At 35.8% G+C, this 21527-nt stretch overlaps 1 protein-coding gene across 2 annotated transcripts in view; it reads left to right on the top strand.

Annotated features, from left to right (window-relative positions):
* The first annotated feature begins 661 nt into the window (after window positions 1–661).
* LOC148955101 (fatty acid hydroxylase domain-containing protein 2) overlaps window positions 662–21527 on the top strand; it is a 95757-nt gene continuing 74891 nt past the window's right edge. The window contains exon 1 of one of the 2 annotated variants that reach the window (XM_089108055.1): window positions 662–894. In XM_089108055.1, the coding sequence (XP_088964181.1) occupies window positions 882–894 (13 nt within the window). In that variant the 5' untranslated portion in view covers window positions 662–881. The remainder of the gene's footprint in view (window positions 895–21527) is intronic. The other variant, XM_089108054.1, reaches the window with a different exon arrangement.

Below are 21527 nucleotides of genomic sequence, written 5' to 3'. Positions count from 1 at the left end.
GGGGGGAAAGGAAAGCAAAAAAAAAAATTCATATGATTAGTGCAAGTTATCATCATGTTAAATGATTAACGCAAGGTTTGAAATTGTCTTGTACTACGGGCACATAGTATGACTTATAAGCTACATTGAGCAGAAAAATTTGCTGCTTTGTTCAAGTTTTTCATTTTGAAGGTCTGATTAATTTGATCTCTAATGTTATTAAAAATAATCGTGAAAATGCATTAGTGTGGCTTTTTGTTAACATAGAAAGTTTAGCTTTAAGGTTTATGTTACCTGTAATAGATGCGATTTTGCGTCAAGCCTGGAGCTGTAACTCACACCGAAACGACAAAATGCTGCGTACTGGCTCATTAGATTTAGTTCTATCTATTCAAAAAGTCAGGATAACGTTATTACTTAGACTTCTTTGCAGAGAATAATCTAAAACCGCGTAAAAATAGGATTTTCCCCTTTTTCACATGATTAAGGAACCTTTTCCACGTTTTTTTCAACTTAAATCTACTTTTATCTATGAAAGGCTGCAAAGTTCTTAGTTAGCGAAGGCCGTAAGCTAATCTTTATATGATTATAAGTAAATAAGATACTTGAGAAAGTTCAAATTTTTTCCAGTCCATGTCATTATCTATCAACATGTCTTCCATGACAACCAGTTTTGTTTTATCTCCATTCCCTTGAATCATCAATAGAAGTAAAACAAAAAACTTGCCAAGCGGCTAAAAATCATTTTTGTCTTGAAGCTATTAAGAAACAGAACATTAGAAATGCAATAAATATTGACTATTGCTTTTTTGTAAAGTGAATCACGAACTGATATAAAAGTAAAGTTTCTAATTCTTTGGTATATTATTTACTATCGTTTTCGATTATGACAACTTCAGGGAATGGAACCACTGAGTAAGTAGAAAAATTTCTCAATAAATAACCCAATTTTCATGTAAATCACGGCGCTTCTCTTGATCTAAAAGCAACATGAACCAATTTCCTTCACTTATTTAACCACACTTGTTATGTATGGAAACCAATAAAAAAATACTATTTTTCAGAGCTGATACGTATACCCACCCGGAATACAGTCATATATGCTCATCCTGCCATACCAGTCTGCGCAGAGGGCCCTTCAGGCTTGCCTTCCCCGAGATAGTGAAATTTTACGATGTCCCATTATTGTCTAATATATTCAGAGGATTTTGTTCAATTTCTTCAGATTTGGCTTTCTTGAAATATAGTCCCCAAAACTTGATTCGTGAGTAGGCTACATGCCCAGCTATAAGTACTTCTTTTTGAAGAAACTTACGAACTTGTACTCTTTTGCTAAACATTATTGTCTTATAAGGCTATACATAATCTGAAGCTACATCTTGCCACATTAGGGATAGGGGAATAGAAAAGCTGGGCCGTTATTATAATGGCAGTCAATATTATACATGGAAAGAGCATTGTAAGGAGAATCAAATTGTATATTTCTCTTTTTACTGTCAGATTTCTATCCAATAAGCAAAATAAGCCTGGGATGGCCCATTTTAACATCTATCCTTACTATGTAATTATCTGCTACAATGTTGAGTTAACCGATTCACACTGACATAGCACCTCTAGAGCCACTTTATCTCTTAAATCAAGAACTTCCTTCTGTCTTCTGCTTACATGTACCTATACCATCTTAATTAGAGCCTTCCCAGTTTCAACTGGCTAAACCTACAGGCGATATTATTATATCTATATAAAAGCAAATTTCAGTCTATCTTAAAGCAAGATATCATTCAAAGATACAAATAAAGTAAATAAAGGAAAATCAGACTTTCATGGGACTAGTGGTTCAACTTTGAGACTAGTGTTCCAGTTTCAGAAACAAGCGATTCCGGTGCCAGTTTTGTTGGGAAAATGGTCTAAAGAATGAGACTGATATGCTCCATTATTAAAATGCTGTGAAATGACATATTTTTCTGTTTTAAGTCTTTGGTGCGAGACAAAAAAGGAAAAACGACAATATAGAGAAAGAGTTTTGATACTGCTGAGCCATCCTATTAAAGAGGAGAGATGTTTATTAATGGTCCGTATTCGAAAAAAGATCAAATGTTTTATTTTAGAGCTTGATCGCGCTGCGCTTCAGATTTTGTCGGCTTAGAAAAATTCATTCTGCTTTCTAATGATGTAACATTTTTAAATTATAGAAAATTGGAGCTATATAATCATTTTTATAAAATAAAAAATGACTAACTTTTTGAACATGGAGAGCTCCTTTAAAACTTTTAGTTTGAATAGCAGCTATCTTTTAAGGGTATTTTTCAGTTTTACACACTATGAAGCATTGTTGGAATTCATATATGCCAATTTTTATAGATATCTGTAATTCCATAATTTTCATCTAGGCTCTCCTGCAATGAACTTAAAGCTGCGTCGCTGCTATCTCAAGTCACCCATTGTGTGATCTCAAAAGAAAGGAAATCCCCCCCCCCAGAAAATTTCCCCGCGGAAAATTTCCCCTTTTAGAAGACTCCCTTTCCTTGAAAAATTCCCGCATAAGATTCCCCCAGAAAGTATTCTCTCGCGGGACCCCACCCCCCTTCTCCACGGAAAAATTTCTTGGCGTATTAATACCAATTGTGTTTTTAAATTAAAATGTATTTAAAAAAAAATTCCCGGGAAGTTCCTCCTGCGGACTATTTTCCTCATAAGAAATTCCCCCCACGGATTATTATCCTCCCAGAGAAAATTATCCGGCGGAAAAACTCCCGTCCCCCAAGGAAAATTTCCTCAGACAATTCCCCTTCATTGGGGGAATTTCTTAAAGCTTCTTGACGACCGGATGAACAATGTTGGAATGCATACAGGATACACAAACAGACAGAGAGACAAACATACATTCAAGTTTATATATAATATGCCTATACACATATAAATCCTCCCCTCGACAACTCCCCCCGGCGGAAATTTTATTCATATGTAAAATAGTGATAGTATTTTTAAATTTGAAAAGTATTGTTGAATACCAAATTCAGAGATTTTACTGAAAAGGAAATTTTATTGTGTGTTACATGACCGGACCCCAGCACTCGGCACGCGGCAGGCTTCTATATATATAGATTCTCATTGTCGCTTATCTTCCAACCTCAGACAACTGAGCCTTTTTTTTGTATCGTGACGTCACGTCAGGTTTGATACAGTCACCCTGAGAGAAATACGAATGTCAATTAGCCAGTTTTATGAAGAAAAAAACTATGTAGCCGATTTTGAGGCTGGGTTCCGGCATGGCTACGTGACAGGCTTGTATATAATGAATCTCATTGTCACTTATCTTGTAACCACAGACACTGTGAGCCTCTTCTTTATGTCATTTGATCTGGCTCTATCCTTTGGAGCTATGGGTTGTCACATTTCTTAATATTTGACGCGATCGTCTCTTAATAGGTTGCTAGTTACCGCTGCCACCTGGAACTGCAACCCAGATTATGTAAACCCTGATTACAAACTTGAAAAAGCCTAGGGCTTTTCTTCTTTGGATTAGTAAGAGACGGCCCTCAAACAATCAGGCAGCTAACTAAGTCAAATATATGCAATTGTTTGTTCTTCTAATGATCGTCTTTTAATATATTAACTATCACATTGATCTTTTTTAGAAAACCGGATTACAAACAGGAAAAACCATATGGCTTGTTCTTAGTTGGAATAGTAGACACGATCCACAGTATTGCACCATACCCCTGATAAGCAACATTTCAAAGGATGCTTGTATTGTCTTATTTTTAGTCACCATGCTCTATAGTTTTTTCTTTACTAGGTTTCAGCTATATTCATTGAAACTTACATAGTCCCCATTTATAATGAACTATATCGATCAATTATTAATGTCTTATGTTATCTTGTCGAAAGATAAGCGCGTATAAATATTGTATTCACTTATTACTTCATATATGGCTACTACCAACGATTATAACGTCATTCATCAAGATTGGCCATATAAATGCAGTTTTTAGTGGAAAAACTTATTTTATTTAAGAATTAAAAAAAAATTAATTACAAATGACACTAGATCTAGTAATTTGCTTTCAAATGGGCCATTGAACAACTCTCTACGATGTTCCAGTACCAAGCTATCTGTCTTGACTTTGACTTACTTGACTTAAAGCTCTTGCTCGGCAGCGTCGCCAGCGTAGAGGGAACCAGTCGTCAGCGCCATCAGTCTTCTCCAGAGTGGTCGGTTCAGGACGAGGGTTGTCACTTCAGCCGGGTTGATGTTTCTGGAGGCGAGCCGATCACGGATGACGTCCGCCCATCTAGTGCGTGGTCTTCCCCTAGGACGCCTCCAGCCGTTTGCAGCTGGGTCGAAATCGAAGATGAGCCAGGCGGGTGTTTGGGCAGGCAGACGGAGCAGATGACCATACCAACGCAGTGAGCGAGACTCAAGCTGCTCGGACAGGGGTGGGAGTTTGAAGGACCTGAGGATTTCTGAATTTCGTACCCTGTCGGCCCATCGGGAGCGTTCTATTTTTCGGAGGTGTTTCGCCTGGATGGCATCTACCTTCAGCGTCTGTGTCTGAGTCAGCGACCAAGTCTCAGCAGAATAGAGCATAATGCTGGCAACCGAAGCAGAGTATATTCGTGCTTTGGTGAGACGACTGATCTGGGGTTTATGGAAGACCGTTTTTAGAAGGCGACCGAAGACACAGTTTGCTTTTGTCGCTCTTGCTGATATTTCGGCATCTAGGCATCCGTTTGACCAGACAATTGAACCAAGGTAGGTAAACTGCTTGACTACCTCTACAGTCTGGCTACAAATTTCCACAGATGACAGGGGGTTGGACGGCGTTTTCTCAACGGGCATTATCTTGGTCTTCGACCAATTTATTTTCAGACTGAATTTCTCAGCTGCAGAGGCCAGTGTTTCCAGTGTAGTTTTGAGGTCACTAATGTTTTCGCATATTAGCGCCACGTCGTCGGCAAAGTCTACGTCTGAAAGAACTCTTCCAGCAAAGCCTATGCCAAACGGCTGCACCTGCTGTGTTTTATTCAGGATATGGTCTATTACACAGTTAAAGAGCTCAGGTGCAGCGGCACATCCTTGCCGGACACCATTTTTAATTTTGAAATGTCCAGAAGGCCGTCCATTTACAATCACCGCACTTTCAGTGTTATTATACAGTTCTTTGAGGAGACGGACGATTTTCGTGGGTACGCCAGCAGACTGGAGGATTAGCCATAGTGACTGCCTATCGACAGTGTCGAAGGCAGATCGAAAATCTACAAAGGCAATGTACGCCTTACTCTTATATTCAAGAGTTTTCTCTACTAGCTGTCTAATCGTATGGATTTGCTCGGTGGTGGACCTGCCTGGCATGAAGCCAGCTTGCTGGGGGCGACGCAGGGAATGGAGGTATCTTGTTGCCCGTTTGAGAAGCAGCATAGCGAAGAGCTTTCCAGGAACTGAGAGTAAAGTTATGCCACGATAATTGATACATTCTGCTTTGCTCCCCTTCCTCTTGTAGATTGGCACAAGTAGGCCTATCTTCCAGTCTGAGGGGATTTTTTCAGAGTGCCACACAAGGTTAAACAGCTGTTGTAGCCAGAGGATCATGGCTGGGCCCCCATTTTTAAGGAATTCCGATGTTAGGCCACATATTCCTGGCGCTTTGTTATTCTTTAGCTTGCGGGTGGCAGCTTTTATCTCCTCCGCTGTAAATTCAGGACCATCAGGAGCAGGTAGGGTAGTAGCCTTAGCAGCCGCTAGCTCATGGTCCGTCTAGTCTGGTGGATCTGAGTTGAGCAGTTTCTCAAAGTGGTCCTCCCACTGGCGGAGGCATTGTGATTGCTCGTAGATATTCTCACCGCTAGCGCTTCGAAGGTATGGCGTAGTTTGAGTGTGCTGACCTGACAGCTCACGAAGAATCTTGTAGGTGGCTCCACTGTCCTTTTTCTTGGCGGCCTCTTGCAGTTCGGATGCCTTGCTGTCAGTAAAAGCCTTGCTGTCCTTATGCAACATGGAATTGCGCACTTTGTTTAGCAGTCTGTATGTAGCCATGTCCCCGCCAAGACGTGCTTCTCGCCTGAGCTCTATGATGGCAAGGGAGTGATTACTGATCCAGTCCTTTTTCTTCCGTTGCCTCATTCCAACAACGTCAGTTACTGCCGCAAGAGTGTTCTCTTTGAAGGACTTCCATACAAATTCACTATCATCGCATTGGCCAAGGACCTCAAATCCGTTGGATATCACCACATGGTACCGCTCAGCCAGAGTAGGGTCCTGTTGGATGCGACCGGCATCAATTTTTTGAGAAGACTGGCTGTTCTTTATAGCTTTGAGGCGGAGCTTAATTTTGGCTGCTACCAGCCGGTGGTCGGTGTTCCCGAGCTCGGCACCACGGTAGGTGCGGCAATTCTGGACAGACGACAGCCATCGTCGATGTACGATGATGTAGTCGAGCATCTTCTTTGTTGATCCATCATTGCTATACCAGGTGTACTTGGCTATATTTGGTCTCTGGAACCATGTGTTCGCAATCGTTAGATTGTGGGCCAGACAACAATTCAGCAGCCTCTCTCCTTTATCGTTTAGGCTATCCACTGTAACAGGTCCAACAGCGAAATCCCCCAGGCCTGATTCGTTTGAAATACTTGTATTCAAGTCTCCTAGGAGGAGGTGGTAGTCATGGGGAGGTACAGAATATAGTTCAGAACTTAGCAGGTTATAGAAATCGCCTTTGTCTTCTTCATCAGCGTCGTTTGTGGGGGCATATCACGTAATGACAGTTATTTTTCCGTGCTTACCATTGAGTCTTGCGGTCAGGAGTCTAGGCGATACTGGTTTGAATGACAGGAGGGCCCTACGTGCAGCACTGTTCAGTACTAGGCCTACTAGGCCTAAGGCCAAAGCTATCTGTGGAAAAGAAAAAAAAAGAAAAAAAGATGTCGTTTAGGCAGAATGCTGTAGTAGCTGCCGCTTTTCTTGACTTTCAAGCCAATGTATTTCCCTTGTTGTTCAAACCAAGGGAAATTAAGTTTGCTATGTAAGGATTCAAACAAGGCGGCTCTAATGGTGTATTTTGTTTTGATCTGAGTCTAATTTTAGGAGTTATGGGTTACTATATTTCTTCACACTGGACGTGGCCGTCTCTTACTAGGTTGCTAACTACCACTGCAACCCGAATGGCGTCAGCATAGGCTCAATACAACCACCATGGTAAAAATACACATTCTTCGTTAAATTTGTGACCTTTTTAGTTCGTTTTAGTGGCAAGAAATGTTAATATACCAGTTAAGAAAAATAACAATGTGGTCGATTTCGACGCAGGGCCCCGGCACTCGGCATGTGGTAGACTTGAATACATTGGTTCTCGTTGTAAGTAGCAGCCTCCAAATGAGTCAGCTTTCTTTGCTACTCTTTCCTGGGGTAAATGGAGGGCTCCCCAGGCACCACATAGAATGCTGAAGGATCCTAATGACTTGTAATTAACACTTGCATAGTTTATGGCATCTTCGTAGATTTTTACTGGGTTTTGCACCACATTTTGTTGGCATCGAAGATTGTGATGGCGTTTTTCTTCTAACGTAATATTTCTTTCTTCTTCACTATTGCTTGTCTTCTAACAGCACAATTCTTTGTTTCTTACTACATTTCTGATGCGTTCTGTTGTAGTAATTCTTACTACCGCTTATCTTTTAACCGCACATTTCCCTGTGCTCACTGTGTTGTATCTTTTAGCAGCATTTTCTTACGTTTTGATTCTCGATTCACGTTTTGATTCTTGATTCACGTTTTGATTCTTGCTGTCACTTATCTTCTAGCCCCATTTTCTTTCTTTTTAATTTGCATTTTTGATCACTTCAGACAATTTGTCAATGCTCTTTGCTTTGGCTGTCCGTTTTGGTCTCGTCGTATTTGATGGTCCATGTTTGTGATTTTTAACCATTGTGTATTTAATTTGTTCAGGCCGTTCTCATGGTATTATTACGTTTGATAGTTCAGATGTTTCGATAGAATGAGCATTTGTAACAATTATAAATTTTCGTTTTTTGAGTCTTCCTACAGCCATTATTTAACTGATTCCGTTGGAAACTGTAAGATTACTGGTGTTTATTCTGGCGTATTTCTTTTTTTATGCTAAAAGTGGATTTAACCTATTAGAAAATAAAACTTCTTTTAAGATTTTCAGGTAAATCCCTAGTTTCAATTAAAAACTATAATTTTTGATAAGACACCAAATATTTATCTTCTTTAACTTCTTAATAATTATTGATTTACTAAAGTTAAAAAGTTAAAAAAATTAAAATGTATTTTGTTTTCAGTAAAGTGCAAATTATGTTCTGATCTTCAGAGGGCATGGGTTGCGTCAGCCATACTCACTTTAATTTCTGCTCATTTTTGGTTTAATGGAGCTCTTTATTTTTCTTTGAAAAACTTATTTTGTGGGAAAACTTTTTAAAGAAAACGTTTTTTATCATTAATAAGCTTAATTAAACGACAAACATAAAAAAGAAAACACAGAGAACTCTATGCTATATCAATAAAAACTATTGTCACTCTTTCAAATATGGACTTGAATAAAAATAGTTAATTATAATTTACTGTGGAACTCTACAAAAAAATGGGTGGGATCTAATTCTTTGTATTATTTATCGATGTGGAACAGATTTAATGAGTAGAATTAACGAATAATAATGATAGTTACAGTAGGGTATGAGGTACCATTTTGCTCGGTGCCATAGCAATCTCCATGTTATTTGCTTGGTTTATGTTCCTTCCTATGCTATTCTAGGAGCTTATGTTCCTTGGCGTCTTTCCAGAGCATGTACTTATGGATTCTAGCCGACTATGTTCCTTCCTATGCTATTATAAGGGCTTATGTTCCCTCCCATGCTATTTTAAGGGCTTATGTTCCCTCCCATGCTATTCTAGGAGCTTATGTTCCTTCCTATGCTATTACAAGGCTTATGTTCCTTCCTGTGCTATTACAAGGGCTTATGTTCCCTCCCATGCTATTTTAAGGGCTTATGTTCCCTCCCATGCTATTCTAGGAGCTTATGTTCCTTCCTATGCTATTACAAGGCTTATGTTCCCTCCCATGCTATTTTAAGTGCTTATATTCACTCCCATGCTATTATAGGAGCTTAGGTTCCTTCCTATGCTATTACATGGCTTATGTTCCCTCCCATGCTATTCTAGGAGCTTATGTTCCTTCCTATGCTATTACAAGGGCTTATGTTCCCTCCCATGCTATTTTAAGGGCTTATGTTCCCTCCCATGCTATTCTAGTAGCTTATGTTCCTTCCTATGCTATTACAAGGCTTATGTTCCTTCCTATGCTATTACAAGGCTTATGTTCCCTCCCATGCTATTTTAAGGGCTTATGTTCCCTCCCATGCTATTCTAGGAGCTTATGTTCCTTCCTATGCCATTACAAGGCTTATGTTCACTCCCATGCTATTTTGATGGCTTATGTTCCCTCCCATGCTATTCTAGGATCGTATGTTCCTTCATATGCTATTACAAGGATTATGTTCACCCCCATGCTATTCTAATGGCGTATGTTCCCTTCAATTCTATTCTATGTTCCCTCCCATACTATTCTATGAGCTTATGTTCCTTTCTTTGCTATTATAAGGGCTTGTGTTCCCTCCCATGCTATTCTAGGAGCTTGTGCAGTCAGAATTTGTAAATGTATATAATTTTTTTTCTTTCCGTATTATCAAAAATAAGGCAAATTTTTTCAAGCGCGTAACTTTTGATGAGTAAAACTTAAATTTGTTTCTAAACGATTCTCTAATAATCCTATTTCATTTTCTTTCATTACCATTAACCAAATTAGCAGTATATAAAAGAGTGGTTATAACACAGAAGTAGCAAATAGCTTAGCATACTTTTCGATAGATTTATAAAACCTTACTTGTAATTTCTCTTTTAAGCAAGATGTTTTCTAATACAAAAATCCATTATTTCTTTAAACAAACTCTATATAAACAAATCACTATTTCACAGTTGATGGTTGAACAAACGTTCTTAAACTGGGATGTGTTTTAAACTTAGCTTTGTGGGTATTTAATCCTTTATCAAAATAAGCCATCGGGAAGGTTGAATATTAATCCGACAGGTATAATTTGAATGTTAATCGCTCGTTACAAAGTTTGAAATAACCGGCTGTTTTTATCTTAGATAAAGAGAGATATTAACACAGGAAAAAAGATTCTTAATAAATTAATATGAGAAAACGCGATATTATCAAAAACATTATTTGGACGAAACTGTTTTGAACATTTCGGCGAAACAGTTAGAGACATTTTAAAAGATGATTTTAGAATGTGTTTTTTCGAAGTTCATTTTGAATTTCTGTCGTGAAATGCAAGAGTTAGAATATTTCAGTAGTGTTTTGTTGTGCTTTACCTTGTCACAGTTACATTCTGTTGATTTTCATAGTTCATTTTGAATTTCTTTCATTGAAATGCAAAAGTTGGAATATTTCAAAAGTGTTTTGTTGTGCTTTACCTTGTCACAGTTACATTCTCTTAATTTTTCAAAGTTCATTTTTGAATTTCTTTCGTGAAATGAAAGAATTGGAATATTTCAGTAGTGTCTTGTCGTGGTTTACCTTGTCACAGCTACATTCTCATGATTTTTCAATGTTCATATTGAATTTCTGTCGTGAAATGCAAGAGTTGGAATATTTCAGTAGTGACTTGTTGTTCTTTACCTTGTCACAGTTACATTCTCTTGGTTTTTCGAAGTTCATTTTGAATTTCTGTCGTGAAATGCAAGAGTTGGAATATTGGGGTCTTAGTCCACCAGCCTGAATGGTGGAAATCCACTAGCTCAGTATTGGGGTCTTAGTCCACCAGCCCGAATGGTGGAAATCCACTAGCTCAGTATTGGGATCTTAGTCCACCAGCCTGAATGGTGGAAATCCACTAGCTCAGTATTGGGGTATTAGTCCACCAGCCTGAATGGTGGAAATCCACAGCTTTACCTTGTCACAGTTACATTCTCTTGGTTTTTCGAAGTTCATTTTGAATTTCAGTCGTGAAATATTCTGAGTTGGAATATTTCAGTAGTGTTTTGTTGTGCTTTACCTTGTCACAGTTACATTCTGTTGATTTTCATAGTTCATTTTGAATTTCTTTCATTGAAATGCAAGCGTTGGAATATTTCAGTAGTGTTTTGTTGTGCTTTACCTTGTCACAGTTACATTCTCTTAATTTGTCAAAGTTCATTTTGAATTTCTTTCGTGAAATACAATAATTGGAATATTTCAGTAGTGTCTTGTCGTGGTTTACATTGTCACAGCTATATTTTCATGATTTTTCAAAGTTCATTTTGAATTTCTGTTGTAAAATACAAGAGTTGGAATATTTCAGTAGTGCTTCGTTGTGCATTACCTTGTCACAGTTACATTCTGTTGATATTCATAGTTCCTTTTGAATTTATTTCATTGAAATGCAAGAGTTAGAATATTTCAGTAGTGTTTTGTTGTGCTTTTCCTTGTCACAGTTACATTCTCTTGATTTTTCTAAGTTCATTTTGAATTTCTGTCGTGAAATGCAAGAATTGGAATATTTCAGTAATGTCGTCGTGGTTTACGTTGTCACAGCTACATTCTCATGATTTTTCAAAGTTCATTTTGAATTTCTGTCGTGAAATGCAACAATAGGAACATTTCACTAGTGACTTGTTGTGTTTTACCTTGTCACAGTTACATTCTCTTGATTTTTCGAAGTGCATTTTGAATTTCTATCTTGAAATGCAAGAGTTGGAATATTTCAGTAGTGTTTTCTTGTGCTTTACCTTGTCACAGTTATAGTCTGTTGATTTTCATAGTTCATTTTGAATTTCTTTCATTGAAATGCAAGAGTTGGAATATTTCAGTAGTGTTTTGTTGTGCTTTACCTTGTCACAGTTACATTCTCTTAATTTTTCAAAGTTCATTTTGAATTTCTTTCGTGAAATGCAAGAATTGGAATATTTCAGTAGTGTCTTGTCGTGGTTTACCTTGTCACAGCTACATTTTCATGATTTGTCAAAGTTCATTTTGGATTTCTTTTGTTGAAATGCAAGAATTGGAATATTTCAGTAGTGACTTGTTGTGCTTTACCTTGTCCCAGTTACATTCTCTTGATTTTTCGAAGTTCATTTTGAATTTCTGTCGTGAAATGCAAGAGTTGGAATATTTCAGTAGAGTTTTATTGTGTTTTACCTTGTCACAGTTACATTCTGTTGATTTTAATAGTTCATTTTGGATTTCTTTAGATGAAATGCAAGAGTTGGATTATTTCAGTAGTGTTTTGTTGTGCTTTACCTTGTCACAGTTACATTCTCTTAATTTTCCAAAGTTCATTTTGAATTTCTTTCTTGAAATTCAAGAGTTGGAATATTTCAGTAGTGTCGTGTCGTGGTTTACCGTGTCACAGCTACAGTCTCTTGATTTTTCAATGTTCATCTTGAATTTCTATAGTGAAATGCAAGAGTTGGAATATTTCAGTAGTGACTTGTTGTGCTTTACCTTGTCACAGCTACATTCTCATGATTTTTCAAAGTTCATTTTGAATTTCTGTCGTGAAATACATGAGTTGGAATATTTCTTTAGTGTCTTGTTGTGCTTTACCTTGTCACAGTTACATTCTCTTTATTTTTTGAAGTTCATTTCGAATTTCAGTCGTGAAATGCGAGAGTTGGAATATTTCAGTAGTGTTTTGTTGTGCTTTGCCTTGTCACAGTTACATTTTCTTGATTTTTATAATTTCAATTTGAATTTCTTTCGTGAAATGCAAGAATTGGAATATTTCAGTAGTGTCTTGTCGTGGTTTACCTTGTCACAGCTACATTCTCATGATTTTTCAAAGTTCATTTTGAATTTCTGTCGTAAAATACAAGAGTTGGAATATTTCAGTAGTGCTTTGTTGTGCATTACCTTGTCACAGTTACATTCTGTTGATTTTCATAGTTCCTTTTGAATTTCTTTCATTGAAATGCATGAGTTGGAATATTTCAGTAGTGTTTTGTTGTGCTTTACCTTGTCACAGTTACATTCTCTTAATTTTTCAAAGTTCATTTTGAATTTCTTTCGTGAAATGCAAGGATTGGAATATTTCAGTAATGTCATGTCGTGGTTTACGTTTTCACAGCTACATTCGCATGATTTTTCAAAGTTCATTTTGAATTTCTGTCGTGAAATGCAACAGTTGGAATATTTCAGTAGTGACTTGTTGTGCTTTACCTTGTCACAGTTACATTCTCTTGATTTTTCGAAGTTCATTTTGAATTTCTGTCGTGAAATGCAAGAGTTGGAATATTTTAGTAGTGTTTTGTTGTGCTTTACCTTGTCACAGTTACATTCGGTTGATTTTCATAGTTCATTTTGAATTTCTTTCATTGAAATGCAAGAGTTGGAATATTTCAGTAGTGTTTTGTTGTGCTTTACCTTGTCACAGTTACATTCTCTTAATTTTTCAAAGTTCATTTTGAATTTTCTTCGTGAAATGCAAGAATTGGAATATTTCAGTAGTGTCTTGTCGTGGTTTACCTTGTCACGGCTACATTCTCATGATTTTTCCAAGTTTATTTTGGATTTCTTTTGTTGAAATGCAAGAGTTGGAATATTTCAGTAGTGACTTCTTGTGCTTTTCCTTGATCCAGTTACATTCTCTTGATTTTTCGAAGTTCATTTTGAATTTCTGTCGTGAAATGCAAGAGTTGGAATATTTCAGTAGAGTTTTATTGTGCTTTACCTTGTCACAGTTACATTCTGTTGATTTTCATAGTTCATTTTGGATTTCTTTCGTTGAAATGCAAGAGTTGGAATTTTTCAGTAGTGTCTTGTTGTGCTTTACCTTGTCGCAGTTACATTCTCTTAATTTTTCAAAGTTCATTTTGGATTTCTTTCGTTGAAATGCAAGAGTCGGAATATTTCAGTAGTGTCGTGTAATGGTTTACCTTGTCACAGTTACATTCTCTTGATTTTTCAAAGTTCATTTTGAATTTCTGTTGTGAAATGCAAGAGTTGGAATATTTCAGTAGTGACTTGTTGTGCTTTACCTTGTCACAGCTACATTCTCATAATTTTTCAAAGTTCATTTTGAATTTATTTTGCGAAATGCAAGAGTTGGAATATTTCAGTAGTGTCTTGTTGTGCTTTACCTTTTCACAGTTACATTCTCTTGATTTTTTGAAGTTCATTTCGAATTTCTGTCGTGAAATGCAAGAGTTGGAATATTTCAGTAGTGTTTTGTTGTGCTTTACCTTTTCACAGTTACATTCTGTTGTTTTTCATAGTTCATTTTGGATTTCTTTCCTTGAAATGCAAGAGTTGGAATATTTCAGTAGTGTATTGTTGGGGTTTACCTTGTCACAGTTACATTCTCTTAATTTTTCAAAGTTCATTTTGAATTTCTCTCTTGAAATGCAAGAATTGGAGTATTTCAGTTGTGTCGTGTCGTGGTTTACCTTGTCACAGTTACATTCTGTTGATTTTCATAGTTAATTTTGAATTTATTTCATTGAAATGCAAGAGTTGGAATATTTCAGTAGTGTTTTGTTGTGCTACCTTGTCACAGTTACATTCTCTTGATTGTTCGAAGTTCATTTTGAATTTATGTCGTGAAATGCAAGAGTTGGAATATTTCAGTAGTGTTTTGTTGTGCTTTACCTTGTCACAGTTACATTCTGTTGATTTTCCATAGTTCATTTTGAATTTCTTTCATTGAAATGAAAGATTTGGAATTTTTTAAGTAGTGTTTTGTCGTGCTTTACCTTGTCACTTTACATGATCTTGATTAGTATAAGTTCATTTTGAATTTATTTCGTGAAATGCAAGAATTGGAATATTTCAGTAGTGTCATGTCGTGGTTTGTCTTGTCACAGCTACATTCTCATGATTTTTCAAACTTTATTTTGAATTTATGTCGTGAAATGCAAGAGTTGGAATATTTCAGTAGTGACTTGTTGTGCTTTACCTTGTCACAGTTAAATTCTCTTGATTTTTCGAAGTTCATTTTGAATTTCTGTCGTGAAATGCAAGAGTTGGAATATTTCAGTAGTGTTTTGTTGTGTTTTACCTTGTCACAGTTACATTCTGTTGATTTTCATAGTTCATTTTGAATTTCTTTCATTGAAATGCAAGAGTTGGAATATTTCAGTACTGTTTTGTTGTGCTTTACCTTGTCACAGTTATATTCTCTTAATTTTTCAAAGTTCATTTTGAATTTCTTTCGTGAAATGCAAGAATTGGAATATTTCAGTAGTGTCTTGTCGTCGTTTACCTTGTCACAGCTACATTCTCATGATTTTTCAAAGTTCATCTTGAATTTCTGTTGTGAAATGCGAGAGTTGGAATATTTCAGTAGTGATTTGTTGTGCTTTACCTTGTCACAGTTACATTTTCTTGATTTTTCGAAGTTCATTTTGAATTTCTGTCGTGAAATGCAAGAGTTGGAATATTTCAGTAGTGTTTTGTTGTGCTCTACCTTGTCACAGTTACATTCTGTTGATTTTTATAGTTTTTTTTGTATTTCTTTCCTTGAAATGCAAGATTTTGAATATTTCATTACTGTTTTGTTGTGCTTTAGTTTGTCACATTTACATTTTCTCAATGTTTCAATGTAAATTTTGAATTCATCTAGCAAAATGAAAGAGTTTGAATATTTCAGTAATGTCTTGTGGTGGTTTTACCTTGTCACAGCTACATTCTCATGATTTTTCAAATTTCATTTTGGATTTCTTTCGTTGAAATGCAAGAGTTGGAATATTTAAGTAGTGACTTGTTGTGCTTTACCTTGTCACAGTTACATTCTCTTGATTTTTCGAAGTTCATTTTGAATTTCTGTCGTGAAATGCAAGAGTTGGAAAATTTCAGTAGAGTTTTGTTGTGCTTTACCTTGTCACAGTTACATTCTGTTGATTTTCATAGTTCATTTTGAATTTCTTTCATTGAAATGCAAGAGTTGGAATATTTCAATAGTGTTTTGTTGGGATCTAATGGATGGGATCTAATTCTTTGTATTATTTATCGATGTGGAAAAGATTTAATGAGTAAAATTAACGAATAATAATGATAGTTACAGTTGGGTATGAGGTACCATTTTGCTCGGTGCCATAGCAATCTCCATGTTATTTGCTTGGTTTATGTTCCTTCCTATGCTATTCTAGGAGCTTATGTTCCTTGGCGTCTTTCCAGAGCATGTACTTATGGATTCTAGCCGACTATGTTCCTTCCTATGCTATTACAAGGGCTTATGTTCCCTCCCTTGCTATTTTAAGGGCTTATGTTCCCTCCCATGCTATTCTAGGAGCTTATGTTCCTTCCTATGCTATTACAAGGCTTATGTTCCTTCCTTTGCTATTACAAGTGCTTATGTTCCTTCACATTCTATTTTAAGGGCTTATGTTCCCTCCCATGCTATTCTAGGAGCTTATGTTACTTTCTATGCTATTACAAGGCTTATATTCCCTCCCATGCTATTTTAAGGGCTTATATTCCCTTCCATGCTATTCTATGTTCCCTCCCATGCTATTCTAGGAGCTTATGTTCCTTCCTATGCTATTACAAGGCTTATGTTCCCTCCCATGCTATTCTTGGAGCTTATGTTCCTTCCTATGCTATTACAAGGCTTATGTTCCCTCCCATTCTATTTTAAGGGCTTATGTTCCCTTCCATGCTTTTCTATATTCCCTCCCATGCTATTCTAGGAGCTTATGTTCCTTCCTATGCTATTACAAGGGCTTATGTTCCCTCCCATGCTATTCTAGGAGCTTGTGCAGTCAGAATTTGTAAATGTATATAATTTTGTTTCTTTCCGTATTTTGAAAAATAAGACACATTTTCTCAAGCGCGTAACTTTTGCTGAGTAAAACTTAAATTTGTTTCTAAACTATTCTATAATAATCCTATTTCATTTTCTTTCATTACCATTAACCAAATTAGCAGTATATAAAAGAGTGGTTATAACACAGAAGTAGCAAATAGCTTAGCATACTTTTCGATAGATTTATAAAACCTTACTTGTAATTTCTCTTTTAAGCAAGATGTTTTCTAATACAAAAATCCATTATTTCTTTAAACAAACTCTATATAAACAAATCAAGATTTCACAGTTGATGGTTGAACAATCATTCTTAAACTGGGATGTGTTTTGCACTTAGCTTTGTGCGTATTTAATCCTTTATCAAAATAAGCCATCGGGAAGGTTGAATATTAATCCGACAGGTATAATTTGAATGTTAATCGCTCGTTACTAAGTGGGTTTCAAATAACCAGATGTTTTTATCTTAGATGAAGAGAGATATTAACACAGGAAAAAGGATTCTTAATAAATTAAAATGAGACAACGCAGTAATATCAAAAACATTATTTGGACGAAACTGTTTTGGACATTTCGGTGAAACAGTTAGAGACAATTTAAAAGATGATTTTAGAATGTGTTTTTTCGAAGTTCATTTTGAATTTCTGTCGTGAAATGCAAGAGTTAGAATATTTCAGTAGTGTTTTGTTGTGCTTTACCTTGTCAGAGTTACATTCTGTTGATTTTCATAGTTCATTTTGAATTTCTTTCATTGAAATGCAAGAGTTGGAATATTTCAAAAGTGTTTTGTTGTGCTTTACCTTGTCACAGTTACATTCTCTTAATTTTTCAAAGTTCATTTTTGAATTTCTTTCGTGAAATGCAAGAATTGGAATATTTCAGTAGTGTCTTGTCGTGGTTTACCTTGTCATAGCTACATTCTCATGATTTTTCAAAGTTCATTTTGAATTTCTGTCGTGAAATGCAAGAGTTGGAATGTTTCAGTAGTGACTTGTTGTGCTTTACCTTGTCACAGTTACATTCTCTTGATTTTTCGAAGTTCATTTTGAATTTCTGTCGTGAAATGCAAGTGTTGGAAAATTTCAGTAGAGTTTTGTTGTGCTTTACCTTGTCACAGTTACATTCTGTTGATTTTCATAGTTCATTTTGAATTTCTTTCATTGAAATGCAAGAGTTGGAATATTTCAATAGTGTTTTGTTGGGATCTAATGGATGGGATCTAATTCTTTGTATTATTTATCGATGTGGAAAAGATTTAATGAGTAAAATTAACGAATAATAATGATAGTTACAGTAGGGTATGAGGTACCATTTTGCTCGGTGCCATAGCAATCTCCATGTTATTTGCTTGGTTTATGTTCCTTCCTATGCTATTCTAGGAGCTTATGTTCCTTGGCGTCTTTCCAGAGCATGTACTTATGGACTCTAGCCGACTATGTTCCTTCCTATGCTATTACAAGGGCTTATGTTACCTCCGTTGCTATTTTAAGGGCTTATGTTCCCTCCCATGCTATTCTAGGAGCTTATGTTCCTTCCTATGCTATTACAAGGCTTATGTTCCTTCCTTTGCTATTAAAAGGGCTTATGTTCCCTCATATGCTATTTTGAGGGCTTATGTTCCCTCCCATGCTATTCTAGGAGCTTATTTTCCTTCCTATGCTATTACATGGCGTATATTCCCTCCCATGCTATTTTAAGGGCTTATGTTCCCTTCCATGCTATTCTATGTTCCATCCCATGGTCTTCTAGGAGATGATGTTCCTTCCTATGCTATTACAAGGCTTATGTTGCCTCCCATGCTATTCTTGGAGCTTATGTTCCTTCCTATGCTATTACAAGGCTTATGTTCCCTCCCATGCTATTTTAAGGGCTTATGTTCCCTTCCATGCTATTCTATGTTCCCTCCCATGCTATTCTAGGAGCTTATGTTCCTTCCTATGCTATTACAAGGGCTTATGTTCCCTCCCATGCTATTCATAGGAGCTTGTGCAGTCAGAATTTGTAAATGTATATAATTTTTTTTCTTTCCGTATTTTCAAAAATAAGGCAAATTTTCTCAAGCGCGTAACTTTTGATGAGTAAAACTTAAATTTGTTTCTAAACTATTCTATAATAATCCTATTTCATTTTCTGTCATTACCATTAACCAAATTAGCAGTATATAAAAGAGTGGTTATAACACAGAAGTAGCAAATAGCTTAGCATACTTTTCTATAGATTTATAAAACCTTACTTGTAATTTCTCTTTTAAGCAAGATGTTTTCTAATACAAAAATCCATTATTTCTTTAAACAAACTCTATATGAACAAATCACGATTTCACACTTGATGGTCGAACAAACGTTCTTAAACTGGGATGTGTTTTGCACTTAGCTTTGTGCGTATTTAATCCTTTATCAAAATAAGCCATCGGGAAGGTTGAATATTAATCTGACAGGTATAATTTGAATATTAATCGCTCGTTACTAAGTGGGTTTCAAATAACCGGCTGTTTTTATCTTAGATGAACAGAGATATTAACACAGGAAAAAGAATTCTTAATAAATTAAAATGTGAAAACACGGTATTATCAAAAACATTATTTGGGCGAGACTGTTTTGAAGAATTCGGCGAAACATTTAGAGGCATTTTAAAAGATGATTTTAGAATGTGTTTTTTCGAAGTTCATTTTGAATTTCTGTCGTGAAATGCAAGAGTTAGAATATTTCAGTAGTGTTTTGTTGTGCTTTACCTTGTCAGAGTTACATTCTGTTGATTTTCATAGTTCATTTTGAATTTATGTCATTGAAATGCAAGAGTTGGAATATTTCAATAGTGTCTTGTTGTGCTTTACCTTGTCAAAGTTACAGTCTCATCATTTTCAAAGTTCATTTTTGAATTTCTTTCGTGAAATAACAGAATTCGAATACTTCAGTTGTGTTTAGTCGGGGTTTACCTTCCCACTGCTAAATCCCCATGACTTTTCTCTGATCATTTTTAATTTATTTCGTGAAATATAAGAGTTTAAATATTTCAGTAGTGCCATGTTGTGTTTTACCTTTTCACAGTTACATTCTCTTGATTTTTCGAAGTTCATTTTGAATTTATGTCGTGAAATGCAAGAGTTGGAAAATTGGGGTCTTAGTCCACCAGCCTGAAAGGTGGAAATCCACTAGCTCAGTATTGGGATCTTAGTCCACCAGCCTGAATGGTGGAAATCCACTAGCTCAGAATTGGGGTCTTAGTCCACCAGCCTGAATGATTGAATTCCACTAGCTCAGCATTGGGATCTTAGTCCACCAGCCTGAATGGTGGAAATCCACTAGCTCAGTATTGGGGTATTAGTCCACCAGCCTGAATGGTGGAAATCCACAGCTTTACCTTGTCACAGTTACATTCTCTTGATTTTTCGAAGTTCATTTTGAATTTCAGTCGTGAAATATTCTGAGTTGGAATATTTCAGTAGAGTTTTGTTGTGTTCTACCTTGTAACAGTTGCATTATGTTGATTTTCATAGGTCATTTTGAATTTTTTTCAATAAAATGAAAGAGTTGGAATATTTTAATAGTGTTTTGTTGTGCTTTAAATTTTCACATTTACATTATCTTAATTTTTCAAAGTTCATTTTGAATTTCATTCGTTAAATGCAAGAATTTGAATATTTCAGTAGTGTCTTGTCGTGGTTTACCTTGTCACAGCTACATTCTCATGATTTTTCAAAGTACATTTTGAATTTCTGTCGTGAAATGCAAGAGTTGGAATATTTCTGTAGTGACTTGTTGTGCTTTACCTTGTCACAGTTACATTCTCTTGATTTTTCGAAGTTCATTTCGAATTTCTGTCGTGAAATGCAAGAGTTGGAATATTTCAGTAGTGTTTTGTTGTGCTTTACCTTGTCACAGTTACATTCTGTTGATTATTCATAGTTCATTTTGAATTTATTTCATTGAAATGCAAGAGTTGGAATATTTTAGTAGTGTTTTGTTGTGCTTTTCCTTGTCACAGTTACATTCTCTTGATTTTTCAAAGTTAATTTTGAATTTCTGTCGTAAAATGCAAGAGTTGGAATATTTCAATAGTGTTTTGTTGTGCTTTTCCATTTCACAGTTACATTCTGTTGATTTTCATAGTTCATTTTGAATTTCTTTCCTTGAAACGCAAGGGGAGGAAAACTTCACTAGCGTTTTGTTATGCTTTACCTTGTCACATTTACAGTCTCTTAATCAGTCGAAGTTTATTTTGAATTTGTTCCTTGAAATGGAAGAGTTGTAATATTTCAGGAATATCATGTTATGGTTTTCGTTATTAAATATATATTCTGGTGATATTTAAATGTACATCTTGAATTTCATTGTTAAAAAGCACGAACTAGAATATTTCACTAGTATCATGTTGTGTTTTACCTTTTCACAGATACATTATCTTGATTTTTCGAAGTTCATTTTGAATTTCTGTCGTGAAATGCAAGAGTTGGAATATTTCAGTAGTGTTTTGTTGTGCTTTACCTTGTCACAGTTACATTCTGTTGATTTTCATAGTTCATTTTGAATTTCTTTCATTGAAATGCAAGAGTTGGAATATTTCAGTAGTGTTTTGTTGTGCTTTACCTTGTCACAGTTACATTCTCTTAATTTTTCAAAGTTCATTTGGAATTTCTTTCGTGAAATGCAAGAATCGTATTATTTCAGTAGTGTCCTGTCGTGGTTTTACTTTTTCGATCCTACATTCTCATGATTTTTCAAAATTCACTTTAGATTTCTTTCGTTAAAATG

This window comes from Artemia sp. Qi Xiang Cuo, chromosome 2 (genome assembly GCF_049724085.1).
Source record: "Artemia sp. Qi Xiang Cuo chromosome 2, ASM4972408v1, whole genome shotgun sequence".
Classification (NCBI taxonomy): Eukaryota; Metazoa; Arthropoda; class Branchiopoda; order Anostraca; family Artemiidae; genus Artemia; species Artemia sp. Qi Xiang Cuo.
This window is presented reverse-complemented; position numbering and strand designations above follow the sequence as displayed.